Below are 19,067 nucleotides of genomic sequence, written 5' to 3' on the forward strand. Positions count from 1 at the left end.
TTGTAAGAGCTGAGAAGTCTAAAGTACAAGCTGTGGTTACATGGTGACCTGGTGTTTTACTCCGCTTTTCCACAAAGGCCAAGTGGAGCACAAAACTATTAAGTTACTTTGATGGGTGTTTCACCCAGCTGTGCAGCAGCCTGTTTTTGTTGAGCAGATAGCAAACGTCTCTGGAGAGGTGTATTGTGCTTTACACTTCTTAACCCTGTCCCAGTTTCAAAGATCAGACAGACAGAAAAATCCTTTCTGGAATGATATTATAGACGAGATTCTAACAGTTTCTACTCTGGTTCTGCAGGGCACCGCTCGAATCTTCCTGCTGACCAAGAAGAACGTAGTCCTGGCTGACCAAAAGACGGGCCAGGTGAAGGCCAGCGTTCCTCTGCCGGATCTCGCCAGTGTGTCGGTCAGCACACAGAACGATGGCTTCTTTGCTCTCAGGCTCAAAGAGGTGAGAGTTGTTGTCCAACTGTTGGGATGTGTTGTTTTAGTGCTGTTAATATTCAGTTCTTCATTGTATTGATCTGCTTCACTTGCAAGAATGGAAATTTGTAGAGTGATTTCTTTAAGGCTAAAGTTAAGACAGCAGTCAACTGTGCACTTGTATTAAAATATCAATGGATGCTAACTAGAGAAGTCAACCGAAACAGCATGTTTGCACACAGTGGAAGTGAGCCTGCAGTAATATGCCCACCTTCTACTAATTAAAGCAGACAGCCTAAAGGAAAAAGTGGTGCTGATTTAAATGCTAAATGCTTTTTGTTAAATATCAGTGACAAAGACAATGAATACATACTTTACAAGACTTATACCTGCACATGCAAACACAAAATGACAAGCCAAGAAGACAGTACATGCAATTTGAGCTGTAATTAAAGAAGAAACAAGAAAAGATGGGCTAATACAAATAGTTGTTCTAGTCAACACTTTTCTATAAAATGTTTTGTGTGCAGTTTGCTCTCATCAAAGTGTACTTGTTGTAAGTGTGTAATTTTTGGGGACTGAGCTTGAGTTTTTAGAGTTGTGTTGTTTTGCTTTAGGGGTCGGCCTCAGCCATCAAAGGAGACTTCTTGCTCAGCAGTGAACATCTGATTGAGATCATCACTAAACTCCACCGCACCGGGGCCACGGCTGCAGACAGGGAGCAGCTCAACATTGACATCTCTGATGAGTAAGTCAAATCTGGTTATTGTGGTCAGAGGAATGTGATCTGTCTTCCATCTGGATGATGTTCAGTCATGTTTCTGCGTGTGTGTGTGTGACAGGTTTCTGGTACAGTTCAAGCAGGACAAAGTGTGCGTGAAATTCATCCAGTGTGCCCCCAGGAATGGCAATAGTGTGTCCTGCAAGCGTAAGAACAACCGCCTGCTGGAGGTGCTGGTGCCTTCAACGGCATAGTGCAGCTCCCTCGCTGGACCTCCAGTGCTGCTCCCGAGTGATCAGATGGCGGCCGATTTTTAAACACCGAACTACCACCCACTCAGCAACCTCTTGTCTCCAGAACCATCACCCCAGTGCCCACCCTGAGCCCGCAAACGAGAGTGCAGTTATTTGGCTTATTGTGTTATTGTTGTTCTTCTTCCCTTCATTCTCTTCTTATCAGATTTACTATGGCACCACTATAGCTGTAACCATGTGCCATGTTTTTTGGCAACGAAAGCCCTTATCTGGGTTGCATGCCACAGACATTTGGTAAAATGTTTCACTGGTGTTTTGTAAAGCTGGGGTAAAAGTTGGATGAAAAGAAAAAAAAAAAAAACTTTTGGGAGCGCACAAGAGACTTCTGTATACCAGTGGTGACGCTGATCATGATTGTTCTGCCTATATGATGAATTAGTCTTCAGAGAAAAAGTCATTGCAAAAACTTTGTGACAAGCTCCAGCCTCAACTGGCCTTGACTCATCCGTTTTTAAGTGGCTTAAGTGACTTAAAATTTGAGATGACTCGGGAACTTTTGGGGTTAGGCATGTCAGATTTAGTTTCTCTGACGAACTTCAATACTGCACTTGTTTTCACTTCGGTGTAACCAAAAGAGGATGATCTGAAATTGAATTTGATTGTATGTTGTATTATTATTTTCTATATATATATATATATATATATATATATATATATATATATATGTGTATTTTCTCTGAAGAAAAAAAAAATTGGCAGTTGAGATGTCAAATGTAATTTGCTACGTAATTGTCAAAACAGTTTTGTATCTGCAATTCCTATGTGCCAATGAACAGGTCCCATGACTTGTCACGTGTCAGCGTACAAATACAAGCATAAAAATCCATGTAGGTGATTGATTACTGTTATTGATGACATAATTGCCAAGCGTTTTTGAATAAGGGAGCTTGTCAGCCTGTGGTGACAATTTCTTGTAACTGCACATGTAATTAACTTCCATTTCCTTTCAACACACAATACAATTCATGATCTTTTCCAAGCTTTAATTTAATATACAAACAATAAACTGAATTCATATCCTTAACTCAAAGAATGTCACATATGAACTGAAGAAGACCATCTCGCTTACTGGGGGACCTGATTGAAAGATACGGACAAAGACGGGACAGACGTTCCTGTGGAAACAAAAGCACCCAAGCAGGAGAAGTGAAGCCTTCCACAATGTCTTCACCAGATTAAGTGAAACCTTTCATATAGATCTTTTCTTTTGTGTGCAATAAATGAAATGCTTTGTCTCGACTGTTCTCCTTTCAGCAAAACTGTAGTGAGAACCCACAGCAGTCACCCTCACTGTACCATGTGCTGTACATAGGCTCTGTAGGCTGTAGCCCTGGCATGGACAAAGGGTTTCTTTAGTAATCTAATTTTAATTGCTGTGTTTGTGAAATAGCTGTTTCTTGCCACTGCAGCTTGAGTAATTGTAGTGCGTGATTCACTCCGATCTAATGTGTACTTTTCAAGGAGAAAGACCAAACATTAAGTGTACATGACTTTAAGTTCTTGATTTATCTGAAGAAATCGACCGGTCACAGCTTCTACAACTTTTATGTACAAACACATATATTTACACACAAGCCAGATTTTTTTTTTTCAAAGAAGCAGCAGTATGTTGACTATAATAATCTTAATCTGGACGTACTGGTGGTGGGTTTTGTACTCTTGATTTCCAAGTCAGCCGGATGTGTCTCCGATGTCTGTGAGGGAATAACGCAGCCAAAGTTGGTCTAATCCTGTTCTGCATTCCAGGGTAACTTGATTTGTAAGTTGTTTTTCTAATTGGTTTGTTTTGTTTTTTGTTTTTTTCTAATGTCACACGTGACACAGGGACTTCAGAAATCACTCACAAGGAAACGATTGAGCTGAATGCCACTTTTGATGTATTCTCTTCCTTGGTTCTGCACAGTTTCCATGCAGTTTTGCTCCCTCCTTTGTTTGAACAGTGGCTAAAGCTGCAAAATGACATCTGCATTCTTGTGTGCCTAATGTTAACCCGTGCTGAGAGACAGAAGATGGAATTGTTTCAGTAGAACTCAATGTAACATTTACAAGTAATCTCTTTTTTTAATTTAAATAAAAATCTGTAATGAATAAATGTTGCTATTCTGGGATTCTGTGGCACAGCTCTTTATTATTTTTGTTAATATACATTTATGTGTAATAAGTGTAGTGTTGTTTTTTTTCTGGGCATCATGCACACCTACCCATGACTGATACTCCTGGCATTAAATCAATACTGAATGTAGGATGCACACTCTTTCAGGGTGTTTTTGAAAACTCTTTTAGAGCAGAGCCTTTTGAGCACTTTTTTTTTTGTAATCCTCTGTGTGCAGTTGAAATTAGCTATCAGTGCATCTGATTATTAAATCTTACTGCTGATTCACAGGAATCAATCAGTGGGGTGGGGAGTGGGGGATTGGACTTAAATGTCTTAGTTAAACTGAGGCTGGACGACCAGACCTTGTAGTCAAGCAGCTGGCCAGATGTTTTCCATCACCTCTGGGGAGAGCTGTCCTAGGGTTAAATTCCGCGGCTTGGGGAGAGCTGCCGGCAACAGGTCTCCAGGGAGCAGCCCTCAGATTGAGCACAGAGTGGTAAAAATAGCATACCATTTTGGGCTGCCCAGTACCCGGTTCCCACCACTCTGCAGGCTGGGAAAGGAAGGAGGAGCCCCAGCCTCCCTGTGGATATCCAACCCCTCAGTGGGAGTGCAAAGGAACTGTACACTGCACAATCCCATCTCCTGCAGCGCCTGGGGTATTGGAACAGTGATGCAAATCTGCACCAAATCATCATGAAAAAGTGGTTTGTGGAGCTAAAAGATCCTTGTCCACAGCAAAATAAGAAGTTCTGTAATTATTTTTAAAAACAGTGATCAAATATGCTTTATTCATCTTAGATTTGACAACTGCAAAACTGAGTTTTATTTGTGATCAATTATATCGATGGACTGAAAAGCAAACGTACCTTCTTAAACAGTAGGGACAACAGAGGGTCGAACTGCTTATGTTTTGTCATTCAGTAGTCTTTGTCGACATCCTGTGGATTTTAGATGACATTACAATAAAAGAGAGGGAGAGTGCTGGAGGAGGATATAATAAAGCAGTAATTATAATTAATTATAAGACATACATGGGGGAGCACATTCAATTATTCAGATTCACTCAAAATAAAATAAAAATGACAATTTGTTAAACCTTGGCCACAGTATCTGGCCTTGTCTCTCCATAACAATGCATACATTCTTGTTAAATGATTGTACTTAATCCCTAATTTCTCTTTATTTTAGCATAGATGAATGTATTTTACGTGTTCTTAATTAAAGAATTAAAGAGACCAGTAAATCATAATAAGTTGGTTTTGTTTAAACTTTACATTTGCATTTTGTCCAGTCTTGGAATATTTTGTTAAATGAGCAACAATGATTAAACTCAAAACTTCTAAAATACAGGCTCCAGTTGCTATGCAGAACCCTTCATGTTTTTCATACTGACCAGACAGATAAAGAGCCTGTGGACAACAGGATGAGTTTGGTATCTCTCTACAGGGGACTTCACATCCTGTCCAAAATCTTGTCAGCTGCAGGGGACTGCAGCACTGCTGGCAATACAGAAAGACAGACAAGAATAATGCAAACCTACTTATACATAAATATTATATGTAATGTTACATATTCTGTCTACTGCTTAAGTTGCAACTACTACTCAGAAATGATCATTCAGTGACTCAATCATATAATTCAAGGAACTTGTGACTCTTTTAATTAATATTATTCATATAACTGTCTTTGAAAAGGTGTACAGCTCCACTGTTACTAACCATCATCTACAGAAACAGGATTATGTTAATGCTGATATCCTAATTCAGTCTCATTTTCATTTATCAGAGTTTTAGTAAGATTATTTATTAAAGATGCTAAAATAGCCAAATAGTATTAAATGCACATCAAAATGACTCCAGTACTCCAGCTATGCCAAATTTTCTGCGGTGAAAACTGCTGTGGTTACTTTTCTCTGACTGTTGAATTGCCTGGAGCTAAAATCTATCTTTGAAAAACGGCGTGTGCCTTGATACTATGATAATGTTTAGCTGATGGTAGCACTCAAGATATAAGGAGGCCTGGAAGAGTGTGGTGTCTGATAACGTGCTCACATTTATTCCACGTGACTGATTGCGCTGGTAGCTATCAGTTAGTTATGATGCCAGCTTAACATTTTTTAGTCAAGTTATATAAAGGAACATTTTAATCAGTGCAGCCATAGGTGTGGCTTGTCCTGTTCTTGCTAAGATCATCTCTGGTTTTGCACGCAGCATATTCTCTCTATAGATAATAAAAGAATACATAATTATTTGTTTTTTATTTTACTGAAGGTCAAAGTTTCTTAATGATAGTTCACAATGTCTGGCATTGATTTTTATTGTTATTATTTAATTGTCAGCATCATTATTTCATTTCTTAGTTCTATAATTGGCTGTGGAGTTTTAGCACTTCCAAATTCAAAGAGCCTGACAGTGCCTGCACTGCCACTGGACACTAGGGGTCAGACAAATTCAGCAAAAGGAACCAATAGTAACTTTCCTTGAAGTGCTGATTGTCAGTGTTGGTCTGAAAGGAGGAAATATGAGGCCCAGAAATCCTTTAAAACTGGTCAAGACACTAAGAGATCTGTTAATATTGTATTCCTGTCCATTTTATTAATGTTCATGGTGAAACAATACATATATTAAATACATTATTTACTTATTGTGTTAGTGCTTTACGTCATTAACATTTCAGATCCTCAGAAGAAGCTTTGTATATTTAAATTTCTCTTCCAAATACAATGGACTGCGGATTATTGCCATCAACACAATGCAATAGGAGCACTGAGGTGAACCCGAATAAACCAAATAATATTAAATCCAGGAAGCTGCCATTTTTATGCCCCCGGATGATTGTCATGGGGTTTTCCAAGTCTTGAATTTACAGCCTTTGAGAGTCAATAAGATCAAAGTTCAGTGCGAACTAATGAATATCTAAATTCAACATATAAACCCTTCCTCCCACCTTTCTCCTTCTCCCAACCTTTTTTATTTCTGCCATTAAATTAATGTTGCATACAGATGAAATCTTCATAGGTACCTTCCTTTCTACATAAAATATTGGCCGATGAAATAAAGTCATATTGTGACTTTTTTGCTGTAATTTAATTAGCATATTGTCTGTCTCCAGGGGACATCGAAAACATTTCTCTGACTGTGTGCTAAACCATCTACTCAGTGATACCTTACAAACATGTGATGGAAGTTAGTTAACCATATTGACTGTATTGAGCTGTCGCAGTGTCAAGGCTGATTTCATTATTGAGCAAGGGAGTTTAGGATGTAGATGTCAACACGTTGGCCACCAGCCTACTGATTTACTTTGGCATAAATCTATGCTGTGATTTAGGTGAAACCAGCTCTCGTCTTGGAGGAAATTCATTTTGTGTACATTCAGTGCAGGTTTAATAAGGTCTCATTTTGAAGGTCATTTTTGTGTACTTCTGAGTTTGTTTGTTTTTTAACTTATCTGAGTTTTCAGGAAGCATCATTATTCAGCTAGACTCTCTTTACGATAGATCTGCACTGTGATGACTGATGTTGACATACAAACATAGAAATGAGGAAGAATTAAAAGGGCAGACAGGAAAGGACCCCAGCAGAAAGAGACACACACACAATGTTGCATTACTGCCCCTGGTAGTGTGTCAGGCCGTCTGGAGGGAGGGACAGGGGCTGGAAGAAGTCTGATTAATGGGTGCTACTGGGTGGTGAAGAGTTTGTGTCCCCACTCACCCCCGTGTCACCGGCACACTCAATGGCTTCATCAATTTGTATCCATTATCATGTCAATAGGCAAGAATGGAGGGAAGAGGGGAGTTAAGGATTGAGGGGGGGAATCGGCTTCTGCTGCACCATCTGTGGATGGCTGAACAAGTCAGGAGCGATCACTTCAGTCAGACATTATGTGTGTATCTTCATATAAGCAGGCAGCAAATTAATGTTGCCGTAATGATCGTTCTGTCAGATTGAAAGTTTTATAAAACTTTGTTAGACACATTTCATATTGTTGCTTGCCAAAATAAAAGCTGAACGGCAACTTTAGTTATGATTGATTAACTTTCGAGACATTCACACAACTTCAAAGTAGTTCACTCCCAGAACAATTACTGAAAGCTGAAGTATTAAAATGTCGGACAATCTTTGAATTTTTTTTTTTTTTAATCCATTTGAATACCAACTTCAGTTTCTGTCGAGAGGGCTGAGTTTTGGTATTCTTAACTTGTATTCTTCTACACAGTTCAATATAATTTTATTTATATAGCATCTTTTACAATCAAAAGTGTCTCTGTAGGTGCTTTACAGAAACCCAGAGCCTGAACCCCCAAGCAAGCTGACAGTGGCAAGGAAAAACTCCCTTTTAACAGGAAGAAACCTTGAGCAGGACCCGTCTCACAGGGGAGAACCATCCTGCTGATAGTTGGCCGGGTGAAGGAGAAGAAGAAGAGGTAGACAGGACAGAGAAGATGAAGGGAGAGAGAGAAATATACATGCAATAAACATCATACATTACAAAGGACAAACATGACAGGTTGTTTTAATTGGAATGCTTGTATTTATTTGTTTTTTAGCTGATACGTTGTTCATGTTAATTATACTTGCACTAGAAGAACAAGACAGGCAGATGTTGAAAGTCGACACCGGGTTTGTAAGAGGGCCGGATGCAGGTCAGCATGTAGATCTGGACGGAGAGAGACCTGCAGAAAGATACAGAGAGTGAGAGAGAGGGAGAGACACAAAACTAAGAGGAAAACTGGACACACAGTTAGTGACATAAAATAATGGATCACAGGTCGACCTGATGAGCAGAGAGGAGAGGAGAGGAGAGGAAGAAGAGGAGAGGATGTGGGAGAGTAGAGATGGTGGTGGTGTTGAAGAGGTGGGGGAGCTGCTCAGTGGATCATGTCCCCCTGCAGCAGAGGCCTATAGCAGCACAGCTATGATTAGATAGAGATTAAAGAGTTAGTCAGCCCTATTTTACCTGTGGCTGTATGTCAAGAAGTGGCTGTAACTATACCTATCAGCCCTACACACTTTGTTTGAGGCTAACTATACGCTTTACTAAACAGAAAGGTTTTAGGTCTAGTCTTCAAAGTGGAGGTGGTGTCTGCCTCTCAAACCCAGATTGTCAGCTTCTCTCTTTAGATTGTCCCTTTTGCTCACTAACTTTGAACAATAATGAATCATCACTATCTCTATGCTTATTCATCTTTGCACCTACAAAAGTGAATGGGTCTGTGCATGTTTGACAGAATATCTGCACATATGTGTGAACACAAGCAGCTGTGGAACTGATATGGATAAGCAAGTAGCTGCACACACATCATTAGGTGCTCATTTACAGACAGGATTGTATCTGTCTGCTGTCTGTCTCTGTTGTCCACTTCCTGCTTCTTGCCATCTTTCACATTGCATTATGGCATTGTTTGATGTTATTTTTGAGCAATGATGTTATTCTTACATTGAATTGAGTCGTAACAGCCAACTTATTCTCTTTTCTCATCAATCCACAGAACCAAATTTCATTTGAACCAAAAAATATAAACAGTCAAGGCTCTTCGGTGAGTAAACCCTTATTATTGCTTTTGTTTTTGACTCATAGAGATGATTTTAGTCAGTGCAGAAGATGCTCAGAGTGAGGCAGCGGGAATAGGTTTAATCATTCTTCATCATGGAGTTCATATAGCCTCTAATGATGCTAATAGGTTCAACAGCTGCTCTTTCATTGCATATCGCTGTAACTGATTGAATTGTTCAACCTGCCATTAGACAAGCAACATCTGGGTTGGGGGCAAAGACAGGGTAAAAACAGGGGAGATACTGGCAGAAGGCAAAGCACAAACAACTGGGGAAGGTGTAAAGTAAGGGGTGTTGGGGGGGGATCAATTAGGGAAATGAAATCTCATCTTCAGTGAGGGACAGCATACATCAAGCAGTGACAGCCCCTCCTCTAAGCATGCCAGTCCCACTTCTGTCAAAACAACCAATTAAATCAAAGTTAATCCCTGCGTTAACCCCTGGATAGCCTCTCCAGTACAACCACCTCCTGTAAACCAAAACACAGGCAATCAAACGCATGTTGTACACAAGCACATGAACACATTTCGGCAGATTTAGAGGGTCTGTTTCTGTGCCTGTTTCCTTTCTTTTAAACTAGCATACAAGCTCATTTGAAACAGTTGCAGTACAAATTATGACAGTGAAGTGATGTTGTTTTTTTCAGATTCATGAATGAAAGTAATGTCATTACTTAACGGAAAAATGTAAAGACTCTTTCCGAGAAATTCAACCTTTTTTGTCATCATTAATAGAATAGAATAGAATAGAATAGAATAGAAAAAACTACCGGTAAATAAGTCCAGGGTACAGTGTTACATTTGTTTTTACACATTTTATTCCAAGCTAGCAAACAACACTGACATTAACACATTTTGACAGCTATGACAAAACAGACAAAACATAGTTTAGAGACAAGTATTCATTACTGCATAAGTTTCAATGTGCAAACTGGTAAGAGTTGAGGTATTTAAATTCAACTTCCACGCTCACACTTTTTTTGTCTTACTACACTATGAATTTAAACAGATCAACATGTGGACCACTGGGACATTTGGACCAAAAGGCCTGGATCACAATCTCCATTCCAGTTAGTCCCAAAGGTGTTGGATGGGGTTGAGGTCAGGACTCTGTGTGGGCCAGTCAAGTTCTTCCACACCAAACTCATCCAACCATGTCTTTATGGAGCTTTGCTTTGTGCACTGGGGCACAGTCATGCTGGAACAGAAAAGGGCCTTCAACAAACTGCTGCCACAGAGATGGAAGCATAGCATTGTCCAAAATGTCTTGGTATGCTGAAGCATTCAGATTTCCCTTCACGGGAAGTGAGGGGTTGACCCCAAGCCCTGAAAAACAGCCCCATAAAGAGGTGTCTAGATACTTTTGTCTATATTGTGTATATATAAAACTTTGTGTTTGTGTTTTTTGTTTTTGAATTGGACATGAATTATGGATTATCTAATGATACCTTGTCCATACAGGATATGTGTCACCAATATTGCTTATTGCCTCTTTTATCCAAATTGCTTTAAAGCCATAAATTACCATGCAGGTCATTTCAGTACATACAAGCTGTAGGAACACACACACTACAATGCAATCATTTCTACAACCATATAACCTACACTCATCCTCAGAATTAGCTTCTCCTTCCAGCATTTTACTATTTAATCTTCCTCATTTGGACTGTATGGGTGTTTTTCATCTGAATTCTTCAGATTCTGGAGCAACTAGAGTAGATGAGGTTGAATAAAAAGCAGGAGAAGAGAGGTGATATGACAGTGTCAGGTGTGGTGGTCATAAAGAATTATGTGCTTCTTTTCATCACCTAACCCTAACCTTACATACACAAACACACACACACACACAACCATTTTGATTAAATCCCACAAACATGGATTGGTGGGAGTGTCTGTGGACCACGAGGCTAATTGAACTGCCTTCACTCTGACAGGATGGAGGGGTGTGAAGAGAATGATGAGGGCCAGATTAAACTAGCACGAGTAATAGTCACATAAAAGATGCATACAAAGGAAGGAACCGATGGGGACAGGAGCTCTTATAGTCATGTCTGAATGCTCAAGAAAAAAATGAAAAACTGTGAGAAAGAATGTGTTCAAATACCCTCCTTCCGTGACCACTACATGTTTCATTCTGACACTGTTTTTGTTTTCTTGTAGATTGTGGATGGTCCAGAGTGAATAAAAACAATGATTTTGCCACGACAATTGTTACATACATATATATAAATATACCCCAGAGGATGAAGCCTGCTGACTTTTGCGAGGCTGACTTTTGTTTTGATTGACTTGACCACTGTTGGGTTGATTGCCACGACATTTGGTAAATTTGTACCCACAGACAACACACAGCATGGATTGCCCTCACTTTGGTGATCTCTTGACGTTTCCTCTTTAGTACCAACACCAAGTCAAATGCAATTTTATTACCACAGGCTAACAAGGCTCTGCTTTTTATGCCTTGATAGATTTTTTCCAAGTACGTTCTTTAATGGAATAATCTCATTTCTCACCTTACACCAATATCCACACTAGTCTAGTGTTTTCCAGATTCAGTTTGTTCTGAGTCATGCAAAGAAGGAGATACACTTTAAATGATGATGATGGCACAAAACTGCTCAGAGAGCTACCACTGCCAACTTCTTCTAATTTCAATAAAATCACACATTTCTATGGACTGAGTGCCCCACCAATGTTGTGATGAAGACTGACTGAGGCAGCAGTGAGTGTTTGAAAAGTGAGTGTATTTGCTCGGTACCTTCTTACAGAGAATACAAATTTTGGAGTATTGCGTAAACTAGTTTACCGCCATCATGTTTTTGTGTTAAAGGAAGAACATATTTGGGTACTGAGTATTTTGGGAACCTGACCCTGCAGAGCAGTCTGGCTGTCCCACAGAGCAACAGATGTTTAACTACTCTGTGCAGCCACCACTCCGCCGCCCCGTCACTGCCCATGTCTTTGTGTGTTAACCAGCTCTACGTGTGTCTGTCTCCTCCTCTCATTCACAGACCTCTGTTCAGGACTAATTAGCTATGTGCCTCCTCTCCTTCTACCCTGAAGCCTCATCTTATTGTACTGTCATTTCACTGTTTACTGTGCTAAGTAATAATCATCCAATCTCAGCTCTCCTCCTCCCGCCTTCCCTCTTTTCCCTCCCCTTTCCCTCCTCCGCTCCTCCTTCTTGTTCTCCTCATTATAGCCCAGTCTCAGTTGTGACGGCCATCATTAATCAACTCGTTTTGAATGATGTTGAACCTTGTAACCCTGAACACCCACGCCTGCTGAACCAGGAAGTGTTCTATTCCCGTGCGGCCCATTAGACCAATCACAGCAAAACTGGCACATGACAATAGGTAGAACAATAGAAACCAAAAACAGATATTAGACTTGAAATCACAATAGGATGGAGACAGCAGGAGAACAACAGGCTTTATTACACTCTTTCTGATGGGAATTCTAGCCTTTAGACTTTAGGCTTTCAGGTATTTTGCTATACTAACCCACTGTCCCTGTTAACCTCTGTCAGTTTTTATCAGAATGCTTTTGGAGGCAAATTTGAATAAAAATCTATAAAAATATGTAACTGTCTAACTGTGTAACTTGATGTTACACTGTTTTGCACAAAAAAACTGAAAAATATCCTAGACAAAAAAAAAAAAAAAAAAGCGCTTTCGTCACCAAATAACTTTTGACTGTATATAGCTTCTGACTGAATACTCTGTCACCATGCAAGAATGGCTTAACCTTCTTGCTTGTAGGGTTCTGACCACAGCTCGCCCACTGGGTTAACCTCTTTTGAATTTGTGTATGAATAGAGGCAAAGTGAATGGTTCTTTTACAGCTAAGGGCAGAGAGGAGCTACAGCCTGGGTAGTTGTTCTGTCTCTCCCAGACTTGCTCTTGTCTATTTTGATTCTGTGGTCTGCATTGTTGCTCTTGTCTATGTGTCTATGTGTGTGTGTGTGTGCATGCAAATATGTGTGTCTGCCTTCCTGCCCGAGTGAAAAGTGGCTGCAACCTGAAAGAATTCAGAAGAAATTAATAAAACACTCTCATGTAACAGCTGCTTTGCCAAGTGTTCGTGACACAGACAAAGGAATGCCACTGATGATCAGCGTTTCCATTTTAATCAGATGAAACATGGGGTCAGCCTCTTACACCTGATTGTTTCATCTAAGACTGGCCCATATTACTGTACAAAGTATCGAGTTATTACTGTTATCTATTTGTGAACAGATAAAAGCTATGTGCCTGGGTTATATGAACACAAAGACTTCTTGTTAAGGGTTATTAACATGGCAATCTAATCACCATAAATCACAATTACATTATATTGCCAAACATAATATCTCAGTGGTGTGAAATTTCAGATCCTGTGTCTTTTATGTCTATAGAACCTAATCTCAAATGAGGCAATACTTGTGGTTGGATATCAATGTCAATATATGTTGTTGCAAACTTTATTGAATGGTGATATATATCCTTTCTTTCTCCCCTATCTCATGTAGAACAGATCACAGAGTATTAATGATTTTGCAGCTGGCTTTTACAGCCTCAGCCCCATCCTGGCTTACACTTTACTCTCACCAGTCTCGCTAACAAGGGTAGACCTAATTACTAACAAACAAAGCATCTATTTTGCCATATATAACCTTACACTTGCAATTTAACCACTTCCTCTTGCTAAAAGCCTGCAAGAAAAGCCATGAAAAACTATATACTTCAGGGGGGCATAAGCTGCTTGTGTATATATTGTTAATATTTAATAGATTCACCGATCTGAACAAGTTTTTAATTTAGCAGCAGCTTGATGACATCACCACACTGACAAAAGAAAGATGTGCATTCAAGTATCCATCTGATTCCTTTCCACATCCATTTTTTTCTATAAAATTCTATGCTCCTGACCCCACCTGTGCCCTACCTGCGCTGTGTGTGAATGTGTCCATTGCTCTGTGCGATTCTGAGCAATGACTAATGACCGAACTTGTAAATTAGTAACTTGCGTCTGCTGTGAGATGACGTGAAACGTAAAACATCAAAGCTTCCTCGTGTGTCTGTATGATTCAAATGAGAGAAGAGAGTTAATCAATACCTTTGAGCTGACTGAGCTTGAAGTCTTTTCTGCCACTGCTGTTCGAGCTACAATTATGCCATGACAGTAATAAATTTAAAAAATCGAATCTGCTCTTGTTTCTTAAAAATTTTGTCCATTTTTTTGGGGCATGAAAGCCTGAAAACTGTCATATAATAATACTGAGATAGCCATTTACCTCGATGGTCACATGCAGACATGCCTGCAAGCACACACACACACACACATAAACACCATTTAGTTTATTGGGTAGTTCGACAGGTGTTGATGTGTTTGTCTATGAAGTGAGAGCAGTTTGTTTTCCCAGGCCTCTGACTGACTCTTATCTGTCCTGTATAAACCAGGTGCAGGAAATCACCTCTGGTTAAACTCTTTCAGAAGGCTACATTTGAGTGCATTTAAGTGAAACTAAGTAGGTCCTCCTGAGGAGTTGCCTTGAGGGATCATTGTAGGACAGGAATCAACATGTCCTCTGAAAAGCTGAGGTTAGATTTGTTACATTAAAAAATAAAGCTTTTACAGTTACGGGGAACTATATGCACCTGTTTGACTATCTTTTGTATAAGAAGTTTTCATGTTTATAAGGAAGGAATAAACGGCAGATGACTTCTGCAGGATTTTCTGTCACCTTTTCATACTGTGTGTGGCTCTGGCCTGCAGGGAGAGAAAATGAGTTTGCTTTCTGTCACTTTATGGCCCGTTTATCTGCTCCATGGTGTGGTGATGACCAATAATCATTGCAGCACCCACTGATAAGAACAGCTGAGTTTCTGTCAACCTTAACGGCCAATAAAGTTTTATGGAGAATTAGTTGTAAAATGATGAATTTTGTCATCTCTCCAGAGCGGCATCACAGTAATTAACTCAATATACTTTTTAAGTGTGTGCGTGTGTGTGTGCGTGCGTGTGCGCGCCTTTCTCACATGCTTGTGAATGTGTAATACAATGTGTGTGAGAAAGCTACACCTCAGTCACACCTGAGACAGATTATTTTAGGTCAAACTGGCGGACAGATAAGAGAGGAACTGAGAGAAAGAAAGAAAGAAAGAAAAATCGCTTTTCTCAGACACGAGCATTGTAAAATCTTAAAAAGTAGTTAAAAGCAGCAAAATTTATTTTGAACTACTACTATGTTGTTGCCACAACGCTCTTGTAAAGACTTACAACTGTGCTGAATGTGTCTACAATTCAGCACAAACAGCTCATACAGGACTGCGCTAATGCCTGTAATTAGGAGTGCACCCTTTCCTCTGTGCTGCAGGACTCTGGCCAATCACGGTGGAGCTAACTTTATAGTGCTATTGGGTGCGAGTAATTTTTCAGCTCACAGCTGGAGTGAGTGTAGTAGTCTTTACGCACGGGGCTCAAGTGGATCAGGTCGGAGAGAAGGCGTTTCTCCAGGGAAGGGAATTGACAGTATAGGTTAGCAGTTTCTGTTAACTTTAAGATCTCACGTAGTAGTGAGCAGAATTTAGGCCGTTTCAAAGTTCATTAGAGGAGGGGGCGCTTTTTAGATTTGACTTAAAATTTCCGAAGAGGCTTTAACAGTTTATCCAGAACAGAAGTTGGGTTTCAAACAAATCAGCATCAGCTGCCGGAGAAGTCCTGGGGCAGAATGAACTCCACCGTGGAGAAAACTAAAAGCTTTCGAATCGATGCGCTCCTAGCGCACGACGAGGAACAGAGGGCGGACAGCGAGGGTGCGTCCCCGGGTTTGTATTACAGCAGGAGCCCCGGCAGCAGTCCGGTGTCCACCCGCGGCTCAGAGACGCCCTCCCCACATCCAAACCCACCAAATCCCGCTCTGGCCCAGCAGGGAGTCCTGAGCAAATCCCAGCTCTTCAACTTGTCCCAGTCGGGAATCACTACTCTGCACCAAGGAGGTCTACTCGGAATGCATCCTAGTCCCATGTATCCCCTGGCGGCCCTCGGAGGCCAGCACCACGCCTTCATGTACCCCGGCTTCACGCAGCTGGTCCAGCCATACTCAGAGCAACTGAAAGGTGCCACGATGGCCGCAACGCTCCCGCTGGAGCACTGGATCAGAGCCGGAATGATGATGCCCAGAATGGGAGAGTATGGAGGTGAGTGGATGTCCCCGTCTACTGTGGGCCTGGTTATAAACTTTTAGCATACTTACTTACTTTCTGTAATATTCTGTAAATATTGTAAAAATTGTAATGTAATAATAATTCGATTTTTTGTTAAATATTACGAAATATAACTTTCATTTTATAGCAAATATATATATATGTACGTATATATATAAAACACAAGGATACATTTGTTAATGTTTTTAGTGACTCCTTCGGGTCACACTCGTGCATTGATATTTCTTTTGAAAAGACCACGACATGGTGACATCGAGTTGCTGTCGCTTAAGGATAATTCATCTCGTATAAATAACGTGCAACATTTACGGTAAAGGTAACACTTCAAACAGACCCACTACTTAATCAAATGATAACATTTACGGTATTTTCATTAAGGTAATGGTCCCCTCTGATGGTTTATCACCCCCCCTCCCCCAAAGCAATATCCTCTCACCACGACCTCACACGACAGCAATAAATGTTGACTGACAGAGAGAAAGCAAGATATACAGGCAGGAAGACAGGTAGGCCTAAGGAATCCAAACTGCGAAATGGAAACCAAACTGGAAAGAGGATTTATTAAAACATTGTCAAACTCTTGTTTTCTCTCTTTTTTTTTCTTTTTCTCTGATATGCTGGCACTACAGGCCTTTGTCACTTACAGGCCCACCGTTCATAACAATAGCAATAGGAAAATTGTGCTCTCACAGAAACAGATGAAAATGATCAAATGTAAATACCTGAAACCCTCTCTTTGTGTTTCCCCCCTCAGCTCCGGCCCAGGCCGGTTTGTTGGGAAAATGTCGGAGACCCAGGACAGCTTTCACCAGCCAGCAGCTGCTGGAATTAGAAAACCAGTTCAAGCTCAACAAGTACCTGTCCAGGCCTAAACGCTTTGAGGTGGCCACTTCGCTCATGCTTACTGAGACTCAGGTGAGATAGTCAGAGGCTCTGGGATGTATTATTTTGAATTATCGGAAGGTAAATTATTTTAATGTATGTATGCCTTTTAGTGGCCAGGGTCAGAAATGAATTTGGAATCCCGGTATTTGCTGAAAAGTAGACTACTATCATGAATTTAGAACAATTCCTGAAATGTATTCAGTGCATTGGCAGCGCTCAACAAAACTGTTATTCCCATATGACGCTATGATGGGATGTGTTTTTTGCATGGCCACAAAATACTTATATGTGTATATGTGTATGTGTCTTTCCTTTCTGAAAATTTGTCTTTCTTCCCTGCAACAAAAACCTTAAGGAGAACATGTTTTTTTTGCTTCAACCCAACACAACTAAATGTGTTTGCACTTTTAACCTTGATGATTCCTGTTGTTTTCCACCAGGTTAAGATCTGGTTCCAGAACAGACGGATGAAATGGAAGAGAAGTCGCAAAGCCAAGGAACAAGCAACACCGACTTCCCCCCTGACTGACACAGAAAGGAGCGGGATGAATATACACAGCACCAAGCCTCACAGTGATTCGCACAGCTCAAGCCTAGAGGACGAGGAGGAGTTAGAGGGGGAGGATGAGGACGAAAAAGAGAAGACAGAGGTGCTCAGGGCAGGTTCTTTAGGCTCTGTAGGCTTCATGAGACATGGAACAGGGAACTATAGCTCTTATTCAGAGGAGGAGCTGGAGGAGGGAGGGACAAGATCAAGAAGTGAAGTTTTCCCAAAGTTATGAAGTTCAGCATGCTTTTATTCTATGTCTTTTTATGATCGTTACTCTTGAGAAGACAAAACACAATGAATTCCGATGCACAAACCTTTTGGCATGAGAGGAGGATAGTATTTTTTCACAACCAAACCCATGGTGCCATATCTGTATCTGGAACTCCCAAATGTCAATATCTGCACATATAAAAATGGGACATTTACTGGTTTAATGCTCAGGGATCCATCTGAGTTATGACTTCAGAATCAACAAATAATTCTGACTTATATTGGGCATTTTGTGCATGATTTACTTGTGACAGAAAGAGTACCAACAAACTGAAAGCCCTTGCTCCTGTCCAGTTAACTCCAGTAAACCAATTCATTTATGAATATACAGTACATGTTCTTAAACTATATGAACTGGGGGCAGGTGTAATAGCACTTTGCTGGAAGGTAATAATTTATATGGAGACCCATGCTGTAACCAGTATCAGTGTTACATTGTTATCAGGGCATCCCAGTCTGTTACAAATGCTGGACAAATATTCCACTAATAATAGAAAATGTTCACAGTTTTAAGAAGACTTTACAGAATAATGGAGTCATATTCACACAGTTAAAGGTTTTGGGCATTATGTGTGGCAAGATAAATGCTATTGTGTCTATTGTTGTACTTTTTGACTTTGTGTTGTACAATATCCAGCTCTTTGTTTTGTATTAACTTGAAACTGCATGTTATATTTAGTTAAATGCACGTGCCCATGCAAATGCACACACACACACACACACAGACACAAAGGAATGGCTGCACGTACTGTATGGTATATAAAATTTACTGTTAATATGGAATTTCCCCTGTATTTTGTAAACGTCAAGCATGTTATATTGTCGATATAATTTAACATTATAGAATTTAATATATTTCACTTTTAAAGGAACATCAGTGGTTTTTGTGGAGAGGAATAGTTTGAAAATAAAGTTGAATCAACGTGTGTTGAGTGTGTTAGACTGAAATAAGTAAATTCAGACTGAGAAAGTGAATGACAATGTATGTGATTAAAGGGATAGTTCTTTTTAACATAAGGTTATATGATTGTGATTTGATTG

The 19,067-nt window shown here is 40.1% G+C and overlaps 2 protein-coding genes across 9 annotated transcripts in view; both read left to right on the forward strand.

Annotated features, from left to right (window-relative positions):
- Positions 1-1,829, forward strand: part of myo1b (myosin IB) — a 54,011-nt gene extending 52,182 nt beyond the window's left edge. For all 8 annotated transcript variants that reach the window (XM_046403106.1, XM_046403108.1, XM_046403109.1 and 5 more), the window contains 3 exons: positions 299-451; positions 1,041-1,171; positions 1,266-1,829. In XM_046403106.1, the coding sequence (XP_046259062.1) occupies positions 299-451; positions 1,041-1,171; positions 1,266-1,398 (417 nt within the window). In that variant the 3' untranslated portion in view covers positions 1,399-1,829. The remainder of the gene's footprint in view (positions 1-298; positions 452-1,040; positions 1,172-1,265) is intronic.
- Positions 1,830-15,329: 13,500 nt separating this feature from the next.
- On the forward strand, positions 15,330-19,033 carry LOC124067148 (motor neuron and pancreas homeobox protein 1-like). The gene is made up of 3 exons (XM_046404256.1): positions 15,330-16,294; positions 17,076-17,236; positions 17,647-19,033. The coding sequence occupies exons 1-3, from the start codon at positions 15,826-15,828 to the stop codon at positions 17,986-17,988; spliced, it is 972 nt and encodes a 323-aa protein (XP_046260212.1). The 5' UTR covers positions 15,330-15,825; the 3' UTR covers positions 17,989-19,033.
- The last annotated feature ends 34 nt before the right edge of the window (positions 19,034-19,067 follow it).

This window comes from Scatophagus argus, chromosome 11 (genome assembly GCF_020382885.2).
Source record: "Scatophagus argus isolate fScaArg1 chromosome 11, fScaArg1.pri, whole genome shotgun sequence".
NCBI lineage: Eukaryota > Metazoa > Chordata > Actinopteri > Scatophagidae > Scatophagus > Scatophagus argus.

Coding starts and splice junctions, on each gene's coding strand:
- LOC124067148 (XM_046404256.1), top strand. CDS start 15,826: ATGAACTCCACCGTGGAGAAAACTAAAAGCTTTCGAATCGATGCGCTC. Junction 16,295..17,075: donor CAGAATGGGAGAGTATGGAG/GTGAGTGGATGT, acceptor TTCCCCCCTCAG/CTCCGGCCCAGGCCGGTTTG. Junction 17,237..17,646: donor TCATGCTTACTGAGACTCAG/GTGAGATAGTCA, acceptor GTTTTCCACCAG/GTTAAGATCTGGTTCCAGAA.